General features: G+C 52.1%; 1 protein-coding gene and 1 pseudogene across 2 annotated transcripts in view; one reads left to right on the forward strand and one right to left on the reverse strand.

Moving 5' to 3' along the window:
* Nucleotides 1-9,295, reverse strand: part of RPS6KA1 (ribosomal protein S6 kinase A1) — a 36,342-nt gene extending 27,047 nt beyond the window's left edge. The window contains exons 1-3 of one of the 2 annotated variants that reach the window (XM_029228470.1): nucleotides 9,143-9,183; nucleotides 4,436-4,481; nucleotides 3,035-3,079 (exon numbers count right to left, since the gene is read on the reverse strand). Coding sequence is in view for 1 of the 2 variants with exons in the window: in XM_029228468.1 (XP_029084301.1) it covers nucleotides 3,035-3,079; nucleotides 9,143-9,205 (108 nt within the window). In the remaining variant the exon portion in view is untranslated. Of the gene's footprint in view, nucleotides 1-3,034; nucleotides 3,080-4,435; nucleotides 4,482-9,142 lie in introns of both variants that reach the window. The other variant, XM_029228468.1, reaches the window with a different exon arrangement.
* Nucleotides 9,296-13,326: 4,031 nt separating this feature from the next.
* On the forward strand, nucleotides 13,327-15,100 carry LOC114898021 (annotated as a pseudogene).
* The last annotated feature ends 3,493 nt before the right edge of the window (nucleotides 15,101-18,593 follow it).

Below are 18,593 nucleotides of genomic sequence, written 5' to 3' on the forward strand. Positions count from 1 at the left end.
GTCCCAGGGAAGTTCCCCTCAACACCTGAAGCTCCCAAGGCTCCCCGAAGTCCACAGTCACATCCTGCCTGAGCTCCAGCCAGGGGGAGCATGAGGGATCCGGGAGGGATCAGGGTTTCATAAACAGGAAGAGAGGAGGGGAGGGGGGAGACGCTCAGCTCTCAAAATAGACCTGCAGGAGCTTCAAAGGGGTCCAGCTCCGGAGATAGCCGGGGGAGGGGGCCTGGGGCACCCAGTCCACCCCCAGGAAGGGAGGGAGGGTGAATGGAGCCCCAGCATGCCTAAGGGCACCAGGTGCACTCCAGGAGCTCTCACCCTAGACTGCAGTCCTCACTATAGCTGCTAAAACCCCAATCTCCCCTTCTGCCTGAAATGGATAAAATAAACAAGCATTAAACACCAACATTATGCCTCAAACCCTGTTGAATTCTTCACTTTATACACATCACATTCCCTCCTCTGGGTGGCCCTGTGGGGTGGACCCTATTCTTTTACAGAAAAGACATCTGAGCCTCAGAGGGGCAAATCACTTGCCCAAGGTTACACAGCAAACAAGAAAGAGGGGCAGGATTCTGAACTCAGAGCCCCTGCCTCCCAAGTCCCCCTCCAAGTCAGGCCTCTCCTCCACCTGGAAGGCCCACTTTTCTCTCCAGTTGCCCAAATCCTGCCTTTCGAGGCCCAGCCAAATGCCAGCTCTGCAGGGAAGGTGACCTGGTGCCCCACGGCCCATCCCAACTCTTCCTCTTCTGCCACACACAGCAGTGACTGTCCTGGTCCACGCTCAGCCCTGAGTTCAGATGCCACTGGCTGGGTTCCCCGGGATGCGCTCATCTCATCATGCCCCCAAGAGACATGTAGGAAGGTGGTATATTTCACTGCCCACTATGAGGCCTGGCGCAGAATGGAGGTCTTAGGTGCCCACAGCCTGTTCTTCCCCATCACAGTGCCCTCTACACAGCTTTCCTGTTACCACCGTTCCCCCAACACTGGGAACTCCCTGAGGGTGGGTGTTGAATTCATTTTGGGGTCCCCAGTGCTACAGCAGGGTGCACTGAAAGTCTGATGTTGCAAAACATAAACCAGCTTGCTGCCAGCTTGTTCCACTAAACAAAGGGATGAGGTCCTGACCACAGGCTGAGCGCTCCCTGGTGTGTTGAGCCCAGAAGTGGGCACTGGGGATGCTAGGAGGTTCTGGAGCAATGGAGAAGGTGAATGAGCAGGTGCCGAGGAATGATGGAACTTGGGGTCACGGGGACCCAATGCTCCTCTTCTTCAGCACTCAGTGTGTTTCCTGGGCTGGGAGGAGGGTGGGCTCTCTGGTCAAGCAAGACCTGACCCTATCGCCCACCAGCTATTTGACCTTGGGCCTCAATTTTCTCATCTGTAAAATGGGGAGAGTTAACCTCCAGGGGTGTTATGAGAACCAAATGCAAAGCTCCTGATATGGCGCTTTCTCTCCCTTAACGTGGCATTCGAGGTTCTCCCTGACCCATCGTGTCCAGCCACATCTCCCTTCCCAGCCCAGGATCTGCTCTAGAGCAAGAAGGAGTCCCAGGCTTGGGATCAAATGTAGGTCGCCCGCCTGGGTAAGTTCCTGCCCTTTCCCAACCAGCCTCTCTAGCACTGAGGTGAGAAGCTGCACTCACCACCAGCTCCCTCAAAGGTGCAAGCACTTCTGCAACTCCCAGAACCACAGCCCCAAGATCTGAACATTCTGGGTCTTCACTGGAGACCGACAGCCCCTTCATTCTGTTACTAGGCAACCAGGGGCAGCTCCTTTGTGGGGAGAGATTCTCCAGACATGGGGCTGAGATAAGCCAAGGGGCCCAGTCCACACCACGTGGACTGCTTTTGGTGGTCCAAGGTTGCCATAGTACCAAAAAAAGGAGGGGGTGGGAGCCTACTTCTGTCAGCCTGCCCTACCCCGGGTAGCTCAGCTCCCTTATCTTAGGAGGCTGAGTCAAGGCAAACATCAGGACCAGCTCTGGGTCTATCTCAAAGGTCGAGCTCGTGGTCCGGTGCCCAGGCAGACCCAGGCCAGGAGGGTGTGGCCACTAACAGTCAGTGGCACTGAGCAATACAGCAGGGCGTCCACGCTGCTGCTGCTGAAGGCGCTGTGTGGCAAGCAGTTGCTACCTCCCTTGTCCTTCACGTCACTCCTGAGAAGTAGGTTACTATTACTCCCAAGGTACAGCTGAGGAAACCTTTGAGAAGCTTCTGGTCAAATGGTGATGGTGGAGCCAGGACTCGAACTCAGGTTGGCTCTACTGCCAGAACCCATACTTTGTCCTGCCTGGCGGCTTCCAAAGCCCCTCCACAGCCAGCAGCTCTGTGACCTCACAGCTCCTCGAGAATTGGAGGAGCTCAACGTGGAGATGAGAAAGCCCAGGCCCAGAGGAAACAAACGACCCACCAAAGGTCACACAACTGTCACCCAGCCCTGGTACTTCTGTCAACACACAAAACGAGCAACAGGAGCTGAGGGGCTGAAGGGAGGAACCCAGGGGAAGCAGAGAGAGCAGAGGAGAGGGAGCCAGCCTGGGGCTGGGAGGTGGGGTCCCTGAGAAATGGCCTGTGCGCCACATGCCAGGCACTGGGCCCTGGTTAGATTTGAGGCCACCAGGTTCCCTCCAGCGCCAGGTGCCCAGATGATTCCAGGCCCACGTCAGGCCCAGCAGACCTGAGCCTCTCTCAGCACCCCTTCACCGTCTCAATACAGTCGGCCAAGCTGCCACGAGTAAATAAACTGAGGAAGTGTCCTGGTCTATGTGATGGGTAACCAGAGTTCTAGCCTGGATTCTGACCCTGTCTGGGCCACAGTCCCCTCACCTGAGAAACAAGAAGGTTGGAGCAAGTAATCCTGACACACAGGGCTGCCTCGAGGATTAGGTGGGACCAGAGAAGGAAGGCTGAGCTGGGCCAAAGGGCCTCACACCCGGGGGGAACGAGGGCAGGCCTCCCTCCTCTTCCACTCCATGCAAACGGTCCCCCACCCCTGACAGTCCCTAGCTCTGGTGCTAGCCCTGGTCCTTACCTTGGACGGCTGAAGTCCAGCTTCTTCCCCTGAGGCTTGTCCATTCTGGAAAAGAGAAGGGAGATGAGAGAACACTGTCAAAACTTACCAGAGTGGCACAAAGCAAAGATAGACCCCATGGGGCAACCCCGCCCTCGGCTGCTCCCAGTAGCTAGGGGGCCATGGAGGTGAGGGCAGGAGTTCTGGCTGTGTCCTCTCTACCTCCACTCTCACAGGGAGGGCACAGGCATCAAGGCTCCTGCAACAGCCCCTCACAACTCAGGCGGACCATTTCCCGGCATCTCTCCCTCAGGCTCTCTGCCTGGCAAATACCTCATCTTTGAAGGCTCAGCTCAAATGTCACCTTCTCCCAGTGAGAAGGAAAGGACTCCCAGCTCTGCCACAGACAAACTGTGCATGCCAACTAACCAACTCAAGAGGCCTCAGTTTCCTGATCTGTAGCAGGAGGGTATTTACATCACCTCCCAGGGTTGATGCAAGGGCTGAAGGAAACGAAGTCTGGAAGAGTGTCCAGCCCAGTGATGGTGGGCACCCTGGCCCTGCCTGCTCTGGGACCCCTCCCTATCCTCGCAGAATCACTGCTGCTCCACTACGGTCCTGCGATCCTTCATTTTACCACTTATCACAACACAGGGACTATTTACACACGGGCCTGCCCCTCCTAAAAAACGGGGAGCCCTGGGAGGGCAGAGATTAGGGCTTGGTGCTAACAGCTTTCCTCTTCCGAGCCCCTGCCACATGCCCGGCACTGGGCTCAGTGCCTCACACCTGTGGCACCATTAAACCCTCCTGACCTGGGAGGCAGGCCCTGGTCCCACTTGGCAAAGGAAGAAACTGAGGCGCAGAGGGGCCTAGTGATGGCGCATAAGGTTACACCGCTGGTAAGGGATTCAAAATCCAGTCTCTGACGCCAGGAGGTGCTCAAAAGAGGACTGAGGAAAAGCAGCCCACTGCCCAGCCAGGGGAACTACCTGCAGAGAGGCAGGCACTGGAGCCCGCCCCTGGGCAGTCCTCCAGCCCCCAGACCTCACCCTCAGGTGGGTGCTACTCACCCTGGGGTACACCATCCCTTTCCTGTGTGATATGAGGTGAGTAACCTACCCCATCTGGGCCTTGGGAAGCCGAAAGAAGCTGTCCCCACCCCTCGTGCACAGCGAGAGTGTGGAGAGGCCAGGAAGACCCAGGACTTTGGAGCCAGGGGCCAGGTCCACAGGGCAGCTGCGGCTTTGCTCGGCAGCAGCAGGCATAGCTGTGCTCTGCCCATTACATAATCTCCCTGCCCCTGGAGCAGCCCTCCCCTTGTTGCTCCCAGGACATCCTGCCCCCTGAGCCCCTTTAATGCCCCTAATCCTCCCCAGGGGCCAGTGTTCTACAGGCCCCACCACGCACGCATACACATACCTGTCATCTCTCAGAAGCCTGGGGAGAAGCACCAGGTCGACCAGGGCTGGGGGGAGGGGGAGGCACGGTGCATTTGTAGATGGAGTTCCACTTCACCCAGCATTCTAGACTCTTGACATAATTCCCCCAGATGGTAACAACGGCCTATACACCAGCCTCCCCCATTCCAAATCCTCACCCTTCCTAAAACTCAACTGTAATCGTTACACTTGAGTGATCAACTCCCTTGGTCACTCACTCACTCCTTATTGAGAACCTCCTACGTACCAGGCCCCAAACCCTTCCATGGCTTCCCACTGCCTGCAGGATAAAGTCCCAGCTCCTTGGCATGGCGTTCAAAGCCGTCATCAGATTAATGTGGGTTCTGGAACCTGACCTTGTGGGTTCAAATTCTGGCTTCTACCACCTGCATGACCCTGAGGTTACTTCATTTCTCAAGGTCTCAGTTTCCTCATCTGTGAAATGGGGATAAAAGTAATGTACCTCATTGGGTGGCTGTAAGAAGCAAGCAAAATAGTGTCTGTAAAGTACACATGCCTGGCACGTAACTGGTCCACAAACAGTCCCCATTATTACTATCAGGCCCTATTACGGAGCTAAACTGATCAACCTGAGACCCTGAACAGACCAGCTTGTTTCACATCCCCATGCATCTGCACGGTGGCTCCTCCTACCAAGAAAACCTTTCCTGCCTGGTCACTTTGGCAAACCCCTGGTCTTCTTTCAGGACTCAGTTCTAATGTCATCTCCTCTGTCCACACAGTCTCAACCCCTTTCCTCCCTCCTCTGGGCCTCACAGCACCGAGCAATCTGCAGATTAACTCAGGGAGGAGCCATGACTTGTCCAGCATCATCTCCTTGGCACCCAGATCAGGGTCCAGCATGTAGCCTGTCAAATGAAAGCTCAACCCAGCAAAGAGAGCAAGGAGGCCAGAGCAAGTTTTGTTTGTTTGTTTGTTTTTTTGCCATGCCATGCGGCATGCGGTATCTTAGTTCCCCGACCAGGGATCAAACCCATGCCCCCGGCAGTGGAAGTGCAGAGTCCTAACCACTGGACCGCCAGGGAATTCCCCAGAGAAAGTTCTATTACTCCCATTTTTCAGACAAGGTTCAGAGAGTTGAGGGACTTACGTGTGGTCCCTAAGACATCAGGCCATGACCCAGAGTCATGTGGCTGCAAGCCTGAATCCCTGATGAGGGAGGGGAGGAGGTGGTGGGTGTACCCAGAGGTGTGCGCTTACAGAGCAGTATCTTGGAGGATTCAGGGGGCTCCACAGGCCCTATTTGGTTGCCTCCAGTCCAGGGGTCTCTAGCTTGGATGCCATCCTCATGGAGCCCCATGCCTGTAAGAGCTGTTGCACAAGGTCTCTAGAGGGGAATGGGCAGCCCTGGAGAAAGGACTGGAAGTGCAAAGAGGACCACAGGTGAGCTTCCCCCCTTTGAGCCAGGGTCCTGGGAAGACAGGGCTCATTTGCCCCTCTGGTCTGACTGCTGCACAGATGGTGGAAAGAACACAGGTCTGCAGCCACAAAGACACAGCCACTAATGCTAGCTCTGCCAGCCTCTCATTCTGACCTTGTGTCTGTCACATTACTTCTCTGAGCCTCGGTTTCCTCATCTGTACTACGAGGGCAGGTCCATCTTGTTCACAGCTGTACCCTGCTGCTTGGATTAGTACTTGTCACATGATAAGTGCTCAATAAATATTTGCTGAATGAACGAATGAATGAACGAAAGAGGACAATGATACTGACCTTGCAGAATACTGAATGAAAGACCTTGTCTAAAAAATCTGGTATAGGAAAGGGCTTTTGGCCTCTTGGAGGATGGAGACCCACTCTCCTCCCTCTTCCTCAGAGAGCACTACTCATGGGGACAGCTGCGGAGGGCCTCCAGACCACTGTGCCCCCTCCCCAGAGGTCAGAGATGGGTTTCACCATGCATCCTTCCTCCCCACCCAACCAGCTCTGTCTCGGGAAGAGGGGCCAGGGCAGCGTCTGGAGAGGCCGGGCAGCAGATGGACAAAGACAGCACGTGCCCCACAGGCAGGAAGCAGCCCCAGGAGTTGGGTTCAGAGCCCAGCACTGGCAGCCCTGAGCGCTGCTGGAAGCTGGGGGCCAGGTGCCAGGGCCGGCTGGTACCACCAGCCCTCAGCAAAGGCTGGACAGGAGAGTCTGCCAACATCCGGAGCCTCTCTTGGAGTACCTTCCACCTGGGCAAGCTTGATCCCAGCTCTTCCCTGTCCTTAAGCCTCCCCCAACTAGGCTGGAGACAACAAGAGATCTGGGTTCCAATTCTGACTCTGACATTAATTCACAGGCCAGTTCTCCTCTCTGAGTTCAGCTGTTCCATATGAAAATGGGGGTAATAATCCCTACCTTGAGAAGTTGTTTTGAGAGTTGTTTTATTTTAATAAGGTAACAGTGGTGAAGTGGGGTGGGTGGCACATAATGAAGCTCTGTACACAGCGAGGCTGGGCCTGGGGTCAAGGTTACTGCTTTCAGCAAGGCCAGGGAAGGCCCAGGCAGAATCGTCAACCACACTTCCAATGGGTTTACTCCACCTGGGCCACACCCCAGACAAGGCCCCGCCTCCCAGCAGCCCATTTTCGGCAGCGTCATGGGGAGGGCAGGGCAGTCCATATCCCAGGCCTCTGCCAAATGCCCCCACCAGCCCCTCTGCCTGCCTCCTTCCTGGCCAGGAGCCAGCAGCAGCGCCTATACCTGCAGGTCAGGCTGCTGTATCACTTACATGTCACCTGGGCTAAGAACAGCGAGGCCCTGTTCTCCAGTGAAAACAGCCCAACCCGCGCCCTGGCTGCCCCATGGCTCCTGTTACCCAAACAATAACACCCAGTCGCCTGGCACCTCCATGGAGTGGGGAGGAGGAAAATGGGCAGTGGTACTCGGGACTCTGTACCCTCTCAGGCCCAGAAAGCAGAGGCCAGAACCCAGCCCTGGCCATTGGAGAAACAGAGGCCCAGAGAGGCTAAAGACTGATTGGGGGGTCACACAATGTTTCCAAGCTGAAGCTCCTAGAGAAATCACAGCCCCCCTAATCCTAGGAAATAAGCCAGTCTCTTCCTCTCAGAGTTCAGCTGCAGCAGTACTAAAACTGAGTTGAGTTTCCTGTTTAAACCTGGCCCCTGCCCCAGGATTCCCCAAAGAGAAACAGGAAGTAGTGCCCTGGACTGGGAATTGAGCTCCTGGGTGTCTTTCTTCCCTACTAGTATAACCCATGGTAAGTCCTCAGATTAAGTCTCTCCCTGGCCCCTCCCAGTCCACCTTCCTCTAGGGAGGCCTAGGTCTCAACGGTATGCCAAGGCAAAGGAATCCACCTCTGAGCACCTCCCCAACCCCCTGTGCCCCAGTCCTTGGGGGGTGGGCTGTGGTGGATAGGGGCTGCAGAGGGCAGTGTTCCTCACCTCAGAGGGTGAGTCAGCGAGAGAACTTCTGAACTGAGCAGGGCCCGTAAAAACCCCATGGCAGGGATCCCAAAGCAATTTACTCCAAATTGCGCCTTCAGGTTGGCTACCTAATCCTGCCATGCGCCCACCCTCCAATAGCCAGTGTCAGCCATGACCATCCCTTTAAAGGGGCAGCACACCCTGGGTTCTGGGGACCGGGGATGCTCACTCTGATCTCAACCTGTGACCCTGAGAGGCAGGGCACTTGGTGGTTGCCCCAGTTAAGAGAGGGCAGAGGAGGGGATCTAAGCAGGGGCTCCGAGCCCAAGCCAGAAGAAAATCACCTTGGCTCCCAGGCTCACTGAGGTTTCCATACCCTCCCTGCATATCCCCACATCCCCTCTGGAAAGGCAGTATCACCTACCTCCTTCCCAGAATGAGGCTAAGGGAAAAGTTTTTTTTCTCCATCTGCTGGCAGATGGGCTTGACCTTGACCCTGGGGGTCAAAGGGCACAGGAAGAGCTGGCCTTCTGCAAGCTTAGGGCCTAGCACCATAGAATCCTCAGAGGGCAGGAGGTGCTTCTGGGAGAGGCTAGGCAGGCAGAGGCCAAACTCCTCAGGGGCCCAGTCCTTCCTATGGGAGGGGGCAGGAACCAACGTTCTCCTCATCTCCAGGAATAATTTTCACAGTGTCTAAGGGCTTTTCCCCATTCTCTTCCCCCCAGCCTGGAGCAGGTGACACAGGTGTCCTCTGACCCTAGGCTGGGGCAAAGAAAACCAAGAGTTTCAGCCCCAGACGGGCGATGTCACCCCAAATTCCACAACTGCTAGGGTCAAGAGGGACAATCCTTCTAGGGTCAGCAGCCGAGTAGCGGGAGCTCTTGGGGTAGGGCGCTGGGAGACATCAAGGAGAAGTGGGGGGGGGGGTCCCATGATCCTTGTCTCTTGTAGAATCCGAGACATCTGACACCCCAGCCCTGGCCGTCTGCCCTAACGAAGGAAACTCCGACAGCTCCCGGTACAGGTCCTAGGTGTGTGGGGTGAGGCGGGGGTCAGATCTCAGCGCACCACGGCATACCCTCTCCGGGCTAAGGGGTTTCTCGGCGCTGTGGCGGAACTGTCCCTCGCGCACACACACCCGGGGCAGAAGGGGGTGGAGCCGGAGAGGGGGCAAGAGATCGGAGGGCACTCGCGTCCGCGCGGGCGCCCGCCAGGCTACAGAGGCGCCGCGGGCCGCCCCGCCCCTGTGGGGACTCGGGCTCGCCGGCCGCCAGCGCCCGTCCCCTGCCCAGCTCACTCACCTCCGGGTCCAGCGGCACCAGCTCCATGAGCGGCCAGGGCTCCTTGAGCTGGGCGAGCGGCATCGCGCCGCCGCTGGGCGGCCCGCGCTCCACCGGCGGTCCGGGCCGCCTCGCCTCCCAGGTCCCGTGGTCCCAGGCTCCGCGCTCCCGCGTCCCCTCGTCCCCGCGCCCCCTAACCCCCTCGCGCCCGCCGAGACCCTCTCGCTCTCGCTGGGCCGTCCGCGCCGCCGCCGCCGCGGCACTCGCACTTCGGCTCCCTCCGTCACCCGGCGCCGCCGCGCCCATTGGCTACCTGCGCGAAGGGCGGGGCCAATGAAGCCCCGCCCCGGCCCCCGCGGCGCGGCATTCCCAGCACGGACCCCCAGCCCCCGCCGCGAAGAGAGTGCGGGCCCCGCCTTCACCGCGAGCCCTGGGCCCGCGCTCTGCTCAGCCCAGAAGAGGCCCTCCTGGCTCCTCCCTCCCAAACCTGGTTCCCGGAGGGGACCATGCCAGGGCTACCCATCACCCCCACTCACCTCGTTTGGAATAGCTCCCCAGATGTTCTTTCTCCCCCCCCAACGGGGGCTGTTTCCCCCTGCCACACACACACACACACACACACACACACACACTCTGAATGTCCTGGGCCTGACCCCGGCAAAGGCTAGAAAGGAGCCTGGGCCCTACTCCCCCCATTACAAGGCCCTAGGACCCCCTAACCCCGCCCCGGAAGGCGACACTGGAATCTCCTGCGCCCCGGCTCCAGGTAGGGTACAAGTCTTTCACCACCATCAGGACCCACAGTGCCTCCAAAGTGATGTCTTAATACGCATGTTTTGCTCTTTTCAAGCCGTCTCCCCGAATCTCTCCCAACTGCAGGCCCAGCTCTGGGCTCATTTGGGCTTGTGCCCCCTCTGAGGAGAGCAGGGACCAGGTTCCCAGGATTGACCGACACTTGGGCTGCGCCTGGAGTGCAGGGAGGCCAGGGAGACAGATTTCCCCCGGAGAGATTCAACCTCCGTCTAAAGAGGTATTAGGGGTTCAGGTGTGATGAGATTTATTCACACGTGGGGGAGTGGAGAGATGGGCTTGTGGGTTTCATGGGTGGGGAAGAATGTCCATTTGCAAAGCCGTTCTAAAGCAGGATTGTTTATCAGAAGACTTCTTCCAGTCAGGCTTCACCAATATATGATCTCCTTGGATCCTCACCACCACCTAGTTTACACATCATAAAACAGCCTCAAAAAGATGAGGTGACTTACCCAAGGTTACACAGCAGATGGGGAACAGATTAGGACTTAAAAAAATCAAAGTCCATGAGGATTTCTCCTAAATCCAAAAAAATCAAAGTCCATGAGGATTTCTCCTAAATCCAGATGCTCCTGTTATTCCATCACTTTCCAAGGGTAGCACCTCAGCTGTTAAAGTGAATTGAGTTTTGAGTGGAAAAGACTTTGGAACCGAACAAATCTGGATTTGAATCCTAGCTCTGCCACCTCCTTAACATTGGAAAACTCATTTCATGTCTCTAAACCTGTTTCCTTATCTGTGAAAGGGGAATCATTAATATAATTCCAATCTTTCAGGTAGATCCTGAGGACTAGATTTAATTCAATAAATATTTATGGCTATATATTACAAGCCAGGCCCTCTTCTTGAGCATGCATTGTAAACCAGCCCTGCTCCTCATTCCTGTGGATATAGCAATGAACAAAAGAAAGTCCCTGTTCTCATGGAGTTTCCATTCGGTCTGGTGTGATTAGATAAATTATTAGAGCTAACATTAACATAGCACTTACTATGGACCAGGCACTATTCTAAGCACTTTACCTGTAAACTCATTTAATCCTCACAACAACCTTATGAGTTAGGGGCTGTTATTATCTCCAGTGTATAGATGAGGAAACCAAGGACAGAGAAGTTAAGCGTTTCATTGTCTGGGTCCCTCCAAGGTCACACAGCTGGAAAATGGCAGAGCTGAAAGACAACCCTGGTAGTCTAGGCCCAGTGTTCATTCCTTTTATTTTTTTTTTTTAGCTGCGTTTGGTCTTCATTGCTGGGCATGGGCTTTCTCTAGTTGTGGCGAGTGGGAGCTACTCTTCATTGTGGTGCGCCGGCTTCTCATTGCGGTGGCTTCTCTTGTGGAGCACGGGCTCTAGGTGTGCAGGCTTCAGTACTTGCAGGGCTCAGTAGTTGCAGTGCGCGGGCTTCAGTAGTTGTGGTGCACGGGCTCTAGAGCACAGGTTCAGTAGTTGTGGCGCATGGGCTTAGTTGCTCCACGGCACGTGGTTGCTCCATGGTATGTGAGATCTTCCCAGGCCAGGGATCGAACCTGTGTCCCCTGCACTGGCAGGTGGATTCTTAACCAGTGCACCCCCAGGGAAGTCCCTAGAGTGCATTCTTTTGTTCACTCACTCTATTACCTCCTTAATGAGGGCTAAACTGGAGGCAACCTGGGCCAAAGTTGGCAGCTGTTATTGACATCAGTGTTAGTATCAGTTGCCTGGAGTTTCCGATGACCCAACCCCTGCTGCTCAGGGCTAGCGTTGTAATGTTTAGACTAAAAATTATACGAAAAAATGCTTATTGTTTATCTGAATTCAAATTTAACTGGGTGTCCTGTTGATTTGCTAAATCTAGTCATCCTACTCAGGGCTCAGAACAGATTGCACACAGGTGCCAAATATCTGGCTGCAAGCCGGTTTAAGTTAAACTTGGGAAGAGACATTGAGACCTAGAGAATGAGGGCAAAGGACTGCTGGGCGAGGAAAATGAGGTGGATGGGTGGGAGGGGCATGGGCGAGGGGAAAACTGGAGTGATTCTACCTTCAATCTGCCCCCTTCCTGGGGCTCCTGGCCTCTTCCTTCCCCTTTTTACAGGAAAGGATTCCATATCAAGTGCATCATCTCAATTTAAGGACCCAGTAGTGACTGTGCTTTCCTATGAATGTTTCACTTCCTGTGTCCTCTCTCCCAAGAGTATTGGGTTATGAGTGGGTTATGCTGGAAAAGGGGGGTGCCCAGAGGACACCTGGGCCCTGCCTGGGAGCTTGGGCAGGTCAGCTTGCCCATCATTGTTGAAAGGATGTTACAGTCACTCAGCAGAGAGCTATAGAGACCAATCCATAGCCTACAATGTGCTGATCCCGCTGCAGCCTCCGCTCACAGTTTTCTGTTTCTCTCTAGGCTGCAGCCACACTGACTTTCCTTCAGTTCTACTGCCCCAGGGCCTTGCTCCTTGTTCTTGAAACTGTCTGTCTTCCTCAAGCCAGTTTATCTCCACAATCACTTCCTCCAGGACATCTTCCCTTACCTGCCTGTTATATACACTCATGGCAATGGATACTTCTCCTTAGTGCTCCTCAAGGTGTACTTTTACATTTGTTTTTGTGATTACCTGATTAACATCTAGCTCTCCAATTAGACAGGAAGCTGTGAGAGGGCAGTAATCGGGTCTTCTAGGCTCTTGTCTTCCTGGCACCGGACACACTACCTGGCACATAGATGCTCAAAGAGGCTAAGTGATATGTACAACATCATCTAGCTACAATACAGTAAATCTAGGACTCATGCTCTGAAATGCTACACTCTGAGTCGTGGATAAATGATAGCTATTATTATTATTCATAATGGGGTGAGAACAGGCTGTTCGGGGCAGTCACTTGCGGTGTTTGTTAAGTGCGAAAGGGCTCTGCTGGACACAGTGAGGTTCTTATTCTGTACCTTGTGGAAGAGGTTATTCTGGCACGAAGCAGGGGGCTGAGCTGACAGGCTGAGCGCTGGGTTTTAGGTCCTTCTACCGCAACCTGGGCATGTGCTTGCTATAATGTTCAAGAGCACAGGTTCTGGATGGGCCCTGCCCCACAGGAAGAGAGTCTGTCATTATTCTTTCTTGGCCATTCAGTAGAGGAGGGTCTTCGCACATGTGTCTCCTGGCAGCAGGCGGAACAGCATAAGGGGAACAATCATAATGGTAGTTCCCTTTAACAAGTGATTACAAAATGCCAGAACTTGGCTCAGCATTTAAATAGTAACCATCATCAACTATGACAGCTGATTGAGGGAGAGCTCTGTGACCTGCCCGGCACTGTGAGTGTTTTAGACGCAAGAGCTCATCCAGTCGCCCCAACAACACCATGAGACAGAAATTATTGTCCCCATTTTCCAGATGAGAAAACTGAGGCTCAGGAGTGATGCGATTGCCCATGGTCCAACAGCTAGTAAGTATTACAGCTAGGCTGGGAACCCAATTCTCTCAGACTCAAAATCCAGTGCTCTTATTCACTTCACTACACTGTCAGCCCAGAAGGGGCTTCACGGGTACTCAGTATGCAGAGGTGGGTAGTGGTGAACAAGTAAGGGGGTGGATTCTCTTGTCTGCCCCATCCAGGTCTGAGGGATGGAGGTGCTTGAAACCCTCCTGTAGCTCCCCCTTAACACTTAAAACAAAATCCAAGGACTTTGCTGGGCCTGCAAAGTCCCGCAGGACCTGGCTCCCTACTCCCCCTGCCCCCTCCTCTCCTACCACTCACTCACTGCCCCCCTGCCACTAGTCTTGCTGCCTGCTCACTGACATGCCACACACACTCCCACCTCAGGCTTTGCTCCTGCTGTGCCCTCCACCTGGAACATTTCTTTCTTTAGCTCTCAGAGTTTGCTCCCTCACTTCATTCGCACCTCTGCTCAAATGTCACCTCTTCGGAGAGGACTGACCCTACCTAAGATAGCTCCCCATCGACGGTATCATCTTATGTTATCTTTTTTTCATGGCATGCCTCTCTACCAGGGATCATATTGTATATTTATCTGTTTGTTTATTGTTTGTTTCTCTCACTAGAACAAAGCTCCATGAGGTAGGACTTTATTTTGTTTACTGCTATCTCACTGGCTACAGCTGACATGTGGCAAGCCTTCAAAATATGCTTGTGTGGGGACTTCCCTGGTGGTCCAGTGGTAAAAAATCCGCCTTCCAGTGCAGGGAACGCAGGTTCGATCCCTGATCGGGGAATTAAGATCCCACATGCCACGGGGCAACTACGCCCACGTGCTGCAACCACTGAGCCCACGGCGCAACGACTGGAGAGCCCACGTGCCACAGCTGCGAAGGCTGCGTGCTCTGGAGCCTGCATGCCACAACTAGAGAGACCGCCCACTGCAACTACTGAGCCCGCGTGCTCTGGAGCCTGCTCGCTCACCAAAACTAGAGAGAATCCTGTGTGCCGGAATGAAAGATCCCACATGCTGCAACTAAGACCTGACTCAGCCAGAAAAAAATAAATGATAAATAAATAAATACTAGAAAAAAAAAGTTCCCTACTCAAAAAAAAAAAAAAAATGAGGCCAAGGGAATTCCTTAGTGGTCCAGTGGTTAGGACGCCGTGCTTCCACTGCAGGGGGTATGGGTTCGATCCCTGGTCAGGGACTAAGATCCTGCAAGCTGCGTGGCATGGCCCAAAAATAAAAATAAAAAAAGAATGAGGCCAAGAGCTAGGACAGCTACCTAAGGCTGTTGGTCAAGCTGTACAGGTTTCTGGCCTGACCAACCAACTCCTTCAGTCAAGTTGTGCTGAAGAGGTTGTTCGTGAGTTGCACCAACTGGTGGCCTCTATCCCTTTCCCAGATGATCCGGAAGGTGAAGCTTCCTGGAGGGGAAGGCAAAACAGGTGTGGTTATAGGGACTAAAACTGATCATGTGCATGCCCAGTAGGTGCCCGAACTGAAGGTGTGTGCACTGCCTCCGGAGCCACATCCCCAAGGCCTGGGGCAAGATCCTCACCTTTGACCAACTGGCCCTGGACACTCCCAAGGGCTGTGGCGCTGGCCTACTCTCTGGTAAAGACCAAGAGGTATACAGGCATCTCGGCAAGACCTCAGGAACACCAAACCCTACGTTCCAAGGGCTGGAAGTTCAAGCGCACCAGAGGCTGACAGGCCAGTTGCCACTACAAAAACCAGCCCCAGATCCTGCCTTGTTATTAAAAAGATTTTGGATGCTGAAAAAAAAAAAAAGAAGAATGAGGCCAAAGATAGGGTAGTCAGAGAAGAAGAGGAAAAATGGGAGCATGCAGATGGGACAGTCCCAGGGCTACTGGAGAACTAGCTAGCGGGCTCCTCCACTGACCTGGAGACGGGGACCGGGTGGGGGCAACAGAAGCTTGTTGCTGCTGGTTACAGAGAATGGGAGCTGGAAGTAGAGGTGGATATAGTAGCAGCAAGAGATGGGAATGGAATTGGAGGTAGAGGGGCAGAAGAGGAAGCAGTTGGTCATCAACAGATCCTTATGGACAGCTATGTGCCAGGCACTGTTCTGGGCACTGTGGACACAGCAAAGGAATACACAGAGAGGGTCTCTGCCCTCTAGAATAAGGGTGGGTAAACTATGAACGGCCTGTGGGCCAAATCTGGCCTCTTTTTATGTGCCTATGAGCTAAGAGTGGCTTTTACATCTTTAAATAATTGAAGAATATTTCATAATGTGCAAAAATTATATGAAATTCAGATTTCAGTATCCATAAATAAAGTTTTATTGGAGCACAGCCACGCTCCGTTTACGTATGGTCTAGGGCTGCTTTCACACTACAACAGCAGAGTCGAGTAGTTGCAACAGAGACCATATGGCTGAGAAAGCCTAAAATGTTTACTAGCTGGCTCTTCAGAAAAAAAATTTGTTAACCCCTGCTCTAGGAACTTACATTCTCTTTGGCTAAACAAGCAGGTAAACTAATTTCAGAGTGCTTCTGAGGACAAGAGCCAGCTGGCATCAGTAGTTTCTCACACCCTGCTTCTGCCTCAGCCACCTTCCCCTGGAAGAGGAGTGCTCCATCCAGCTGGGTTGTAATACAGCAGCAGAGGAACTGGGGTCATTGTGATCAGCCCCCTGCTTCTGGGCCAAGAGGATCAAGACTTTTCCTGGAAGAAAAAAGTCACTGTCAGTGATTTGCAAAGTCCAGCACCCGCTGGTTCCCCTTCCCCTAACCCAGATCCTCAATCTAGGAACAACTTATTTATGACTTCAGAGGAACATCATCACCTTTGTCATCAAGGCCTGCCACCTGTGTTCCTGCCACTTGTATGCAGTGCCTCCTTCTTTACAAAAAGTCTTCTCCCACACTACCTCATGGAGCCCTTATGGGGTAAGGCATGGCTTGGGGTTATTGTTCCCATTTCACAGATGAGGAAACTGAGACTTGGAGAAATAACCTGACTTACCCAGGGTCACATCGCTTGAAATAGCTTGCAAACCCACAATTAGAAAGTAGTGCAATGTCATCTTTGGAAGGGCCTTTGGGACTGTCTCATCCAGAGATAGGAAACTGATGGCCTGGGGCAGAGGTGAATCAGTTAAGGGTGGTGGCCAGTCCTCCATGTGCAAGAAATAAGGCATGCATTGTCTGTAGAGAAGTTTAAAACATTAATGAAACTGGGTGGGTCTGCTTTTTATCACTGTGCCCTGGCAATTCTAAACAATGTCGTTGGTGATAAAATCCTCCCTCCTGAAGAGATCTTTCTTGGTCTAAGTTCTAAATAATTGCTGCGATTACTATGAGATATATATATACTTCAAATTAGTACATTTTATCACCTAACCTTTAATAAATAACATATTCTACATGGAAGCTAATTTGAAGAACTCCCAGTTACACAACTGGCGCCAACATATACCTTCAGTTTGAGAGCTCATAGCAGGTCAGCATCACTGGAGCTCACATCAGGAGCGTTCATGTCCGCATGTCCCTGCATTTAAACAGCAGATTTGAAATCAACGGCGATAGCACAGTGATTGTAAAACTGTTACTGTAGTTCTGTCATTCTCTGTGCAAGTCATTCTCTGAACCTGCCAATTTGCCTCTTTTAGAGGCATTTCTTCATGTGTGTGTGTATGTACCTTTTTGTTAAAAAAATACATTAATATAACCATAAACTATTAGTCCTTTACTTTTTTCCCATTTGTACTATAATTTTTATTTTATTTAAAAAATTTTATTGGTCTGAGTATATATATGAAGTTCAATAAAAGCAAGTTTTTACTGTCTCTGTTGCTTTTCTGCCATTATTATTATTTGTTTTATTTCATGATTATTATTGAAGATAATTCTTGTCCTGTTGGGATTAAAAAATGATCTTTTCTACACACACTACTATATATAAGATAGGTAACTAAAAAGAACCTACTGTATAGCAGTAGGGAACTCTACTCAATATTCTGTGATAACCTATATGAGAAAAGAATCTTAAAAAGAATTAATATATGTATATGTATAACTGAATCACTTTGCTGTACACCTGAAACTAACACAACATTGTAAATCAACTATACTCCAATAAAAATAAAAATTTAAAAACATTTTTTTTACATTACCAGAAAATCTAAGAAGAAATTCAAGAAAAATAAAATTTGATAACTTGGAAAAAAAAACACATTTTGGGTGTCAAACACACTAGGTTCACCATTGGCTTAAAGACAGAATAGGGGGGCTTCCCTGGTGGCGCAGTGGTTGAGAGTCCTCCTGCCGATGCAGGGGACACGGGTTCGTGCCCCGGTCCGGGAAGAAGATCCCACATGCCGCGGAGCGGCTGGGCCCGTGAGCCATGGCCGCTGAGCCTGTGCGTCCGGAGCCTGTGCTCCGCAACGGGAGAGGCCATAACAGTGAGAGGCCCGCGTACCGCAAAAAAAAAAAAAAAAAAGACAGAATAGGACCCACAATGACATCATTATCTTCTCAATCATAATCATCATTATTTTTTATTGAGCACCTACTTGGCGCCAGGCACTGTTCTAAGGTTGGACGTGTATCATCCCAACTTTTTCCCCATTCAACAAATACTTATTAAGATCCTACCATGTGTGAGGCACCATTGTAGGTGCTGGTGATACGGCAGTGAACAAAGTCAAATGCTTTCTCTCTCTTACCCATGAACCACTGGGCCTGGAGGTAGGATGGGTGTTCTCCTTGTGTACCATCCTATTTTAAGAATAAAGCCAGGACCCCACAGACCCAGGATTAGGGTGAGGTGAGTTAAGGCCAAGTCACACAAGTGCAAGGTCATATCCTGTCTTCACTTAAAATGTTGCTATTTTGGTCATCATGGATTTTTTTTTTTTGCATTACTTTTAACTTTTGAAAATATATCTTGATTGTTGAGTTTTTTTGGCACCCCCTTAAATTTTGCACCCAGGATGATTCCTCATTAACCTTATTCTGTTAACCTCACCCTAGTCCTGTCCTTGCTTATGTGATCCTCACAACAATCACGTGAGGTAGGTGCAATAATTACCCCCATTTTACAGATAAGAAAAGTGAGGCACAGAGAAGCTAAATGACTTGCTCAAGGACATACAGTTAATTAAGTGGTAAAGCTGGTGTATGAACTTCCCTTACTTTAGAATCCATGTTCTTAACCCTACTTTACATTTTGTTTAGTCCATACAGGCTGCTGAATATCTCAAGTAACTTGCCATCACTTTAATTTA

This window comes from Monodon monoceros, unplaced genomic scaffold (genome assembly GCF_005190385.1).
Source record: "Monodon monoceros isolate NGI ecotype Baffin Bay Population unplaced genomic scaffold, NGI_Narwhal_1 Super_Scaffold_18, whole genome shotgun sequence".
NCBI classification, from domain to species: Eukaryota; Metazoa; Chordata; class Mammalia; order Artiodactyla; family Monodontidae; genus Monodon; species Monodon monoceros.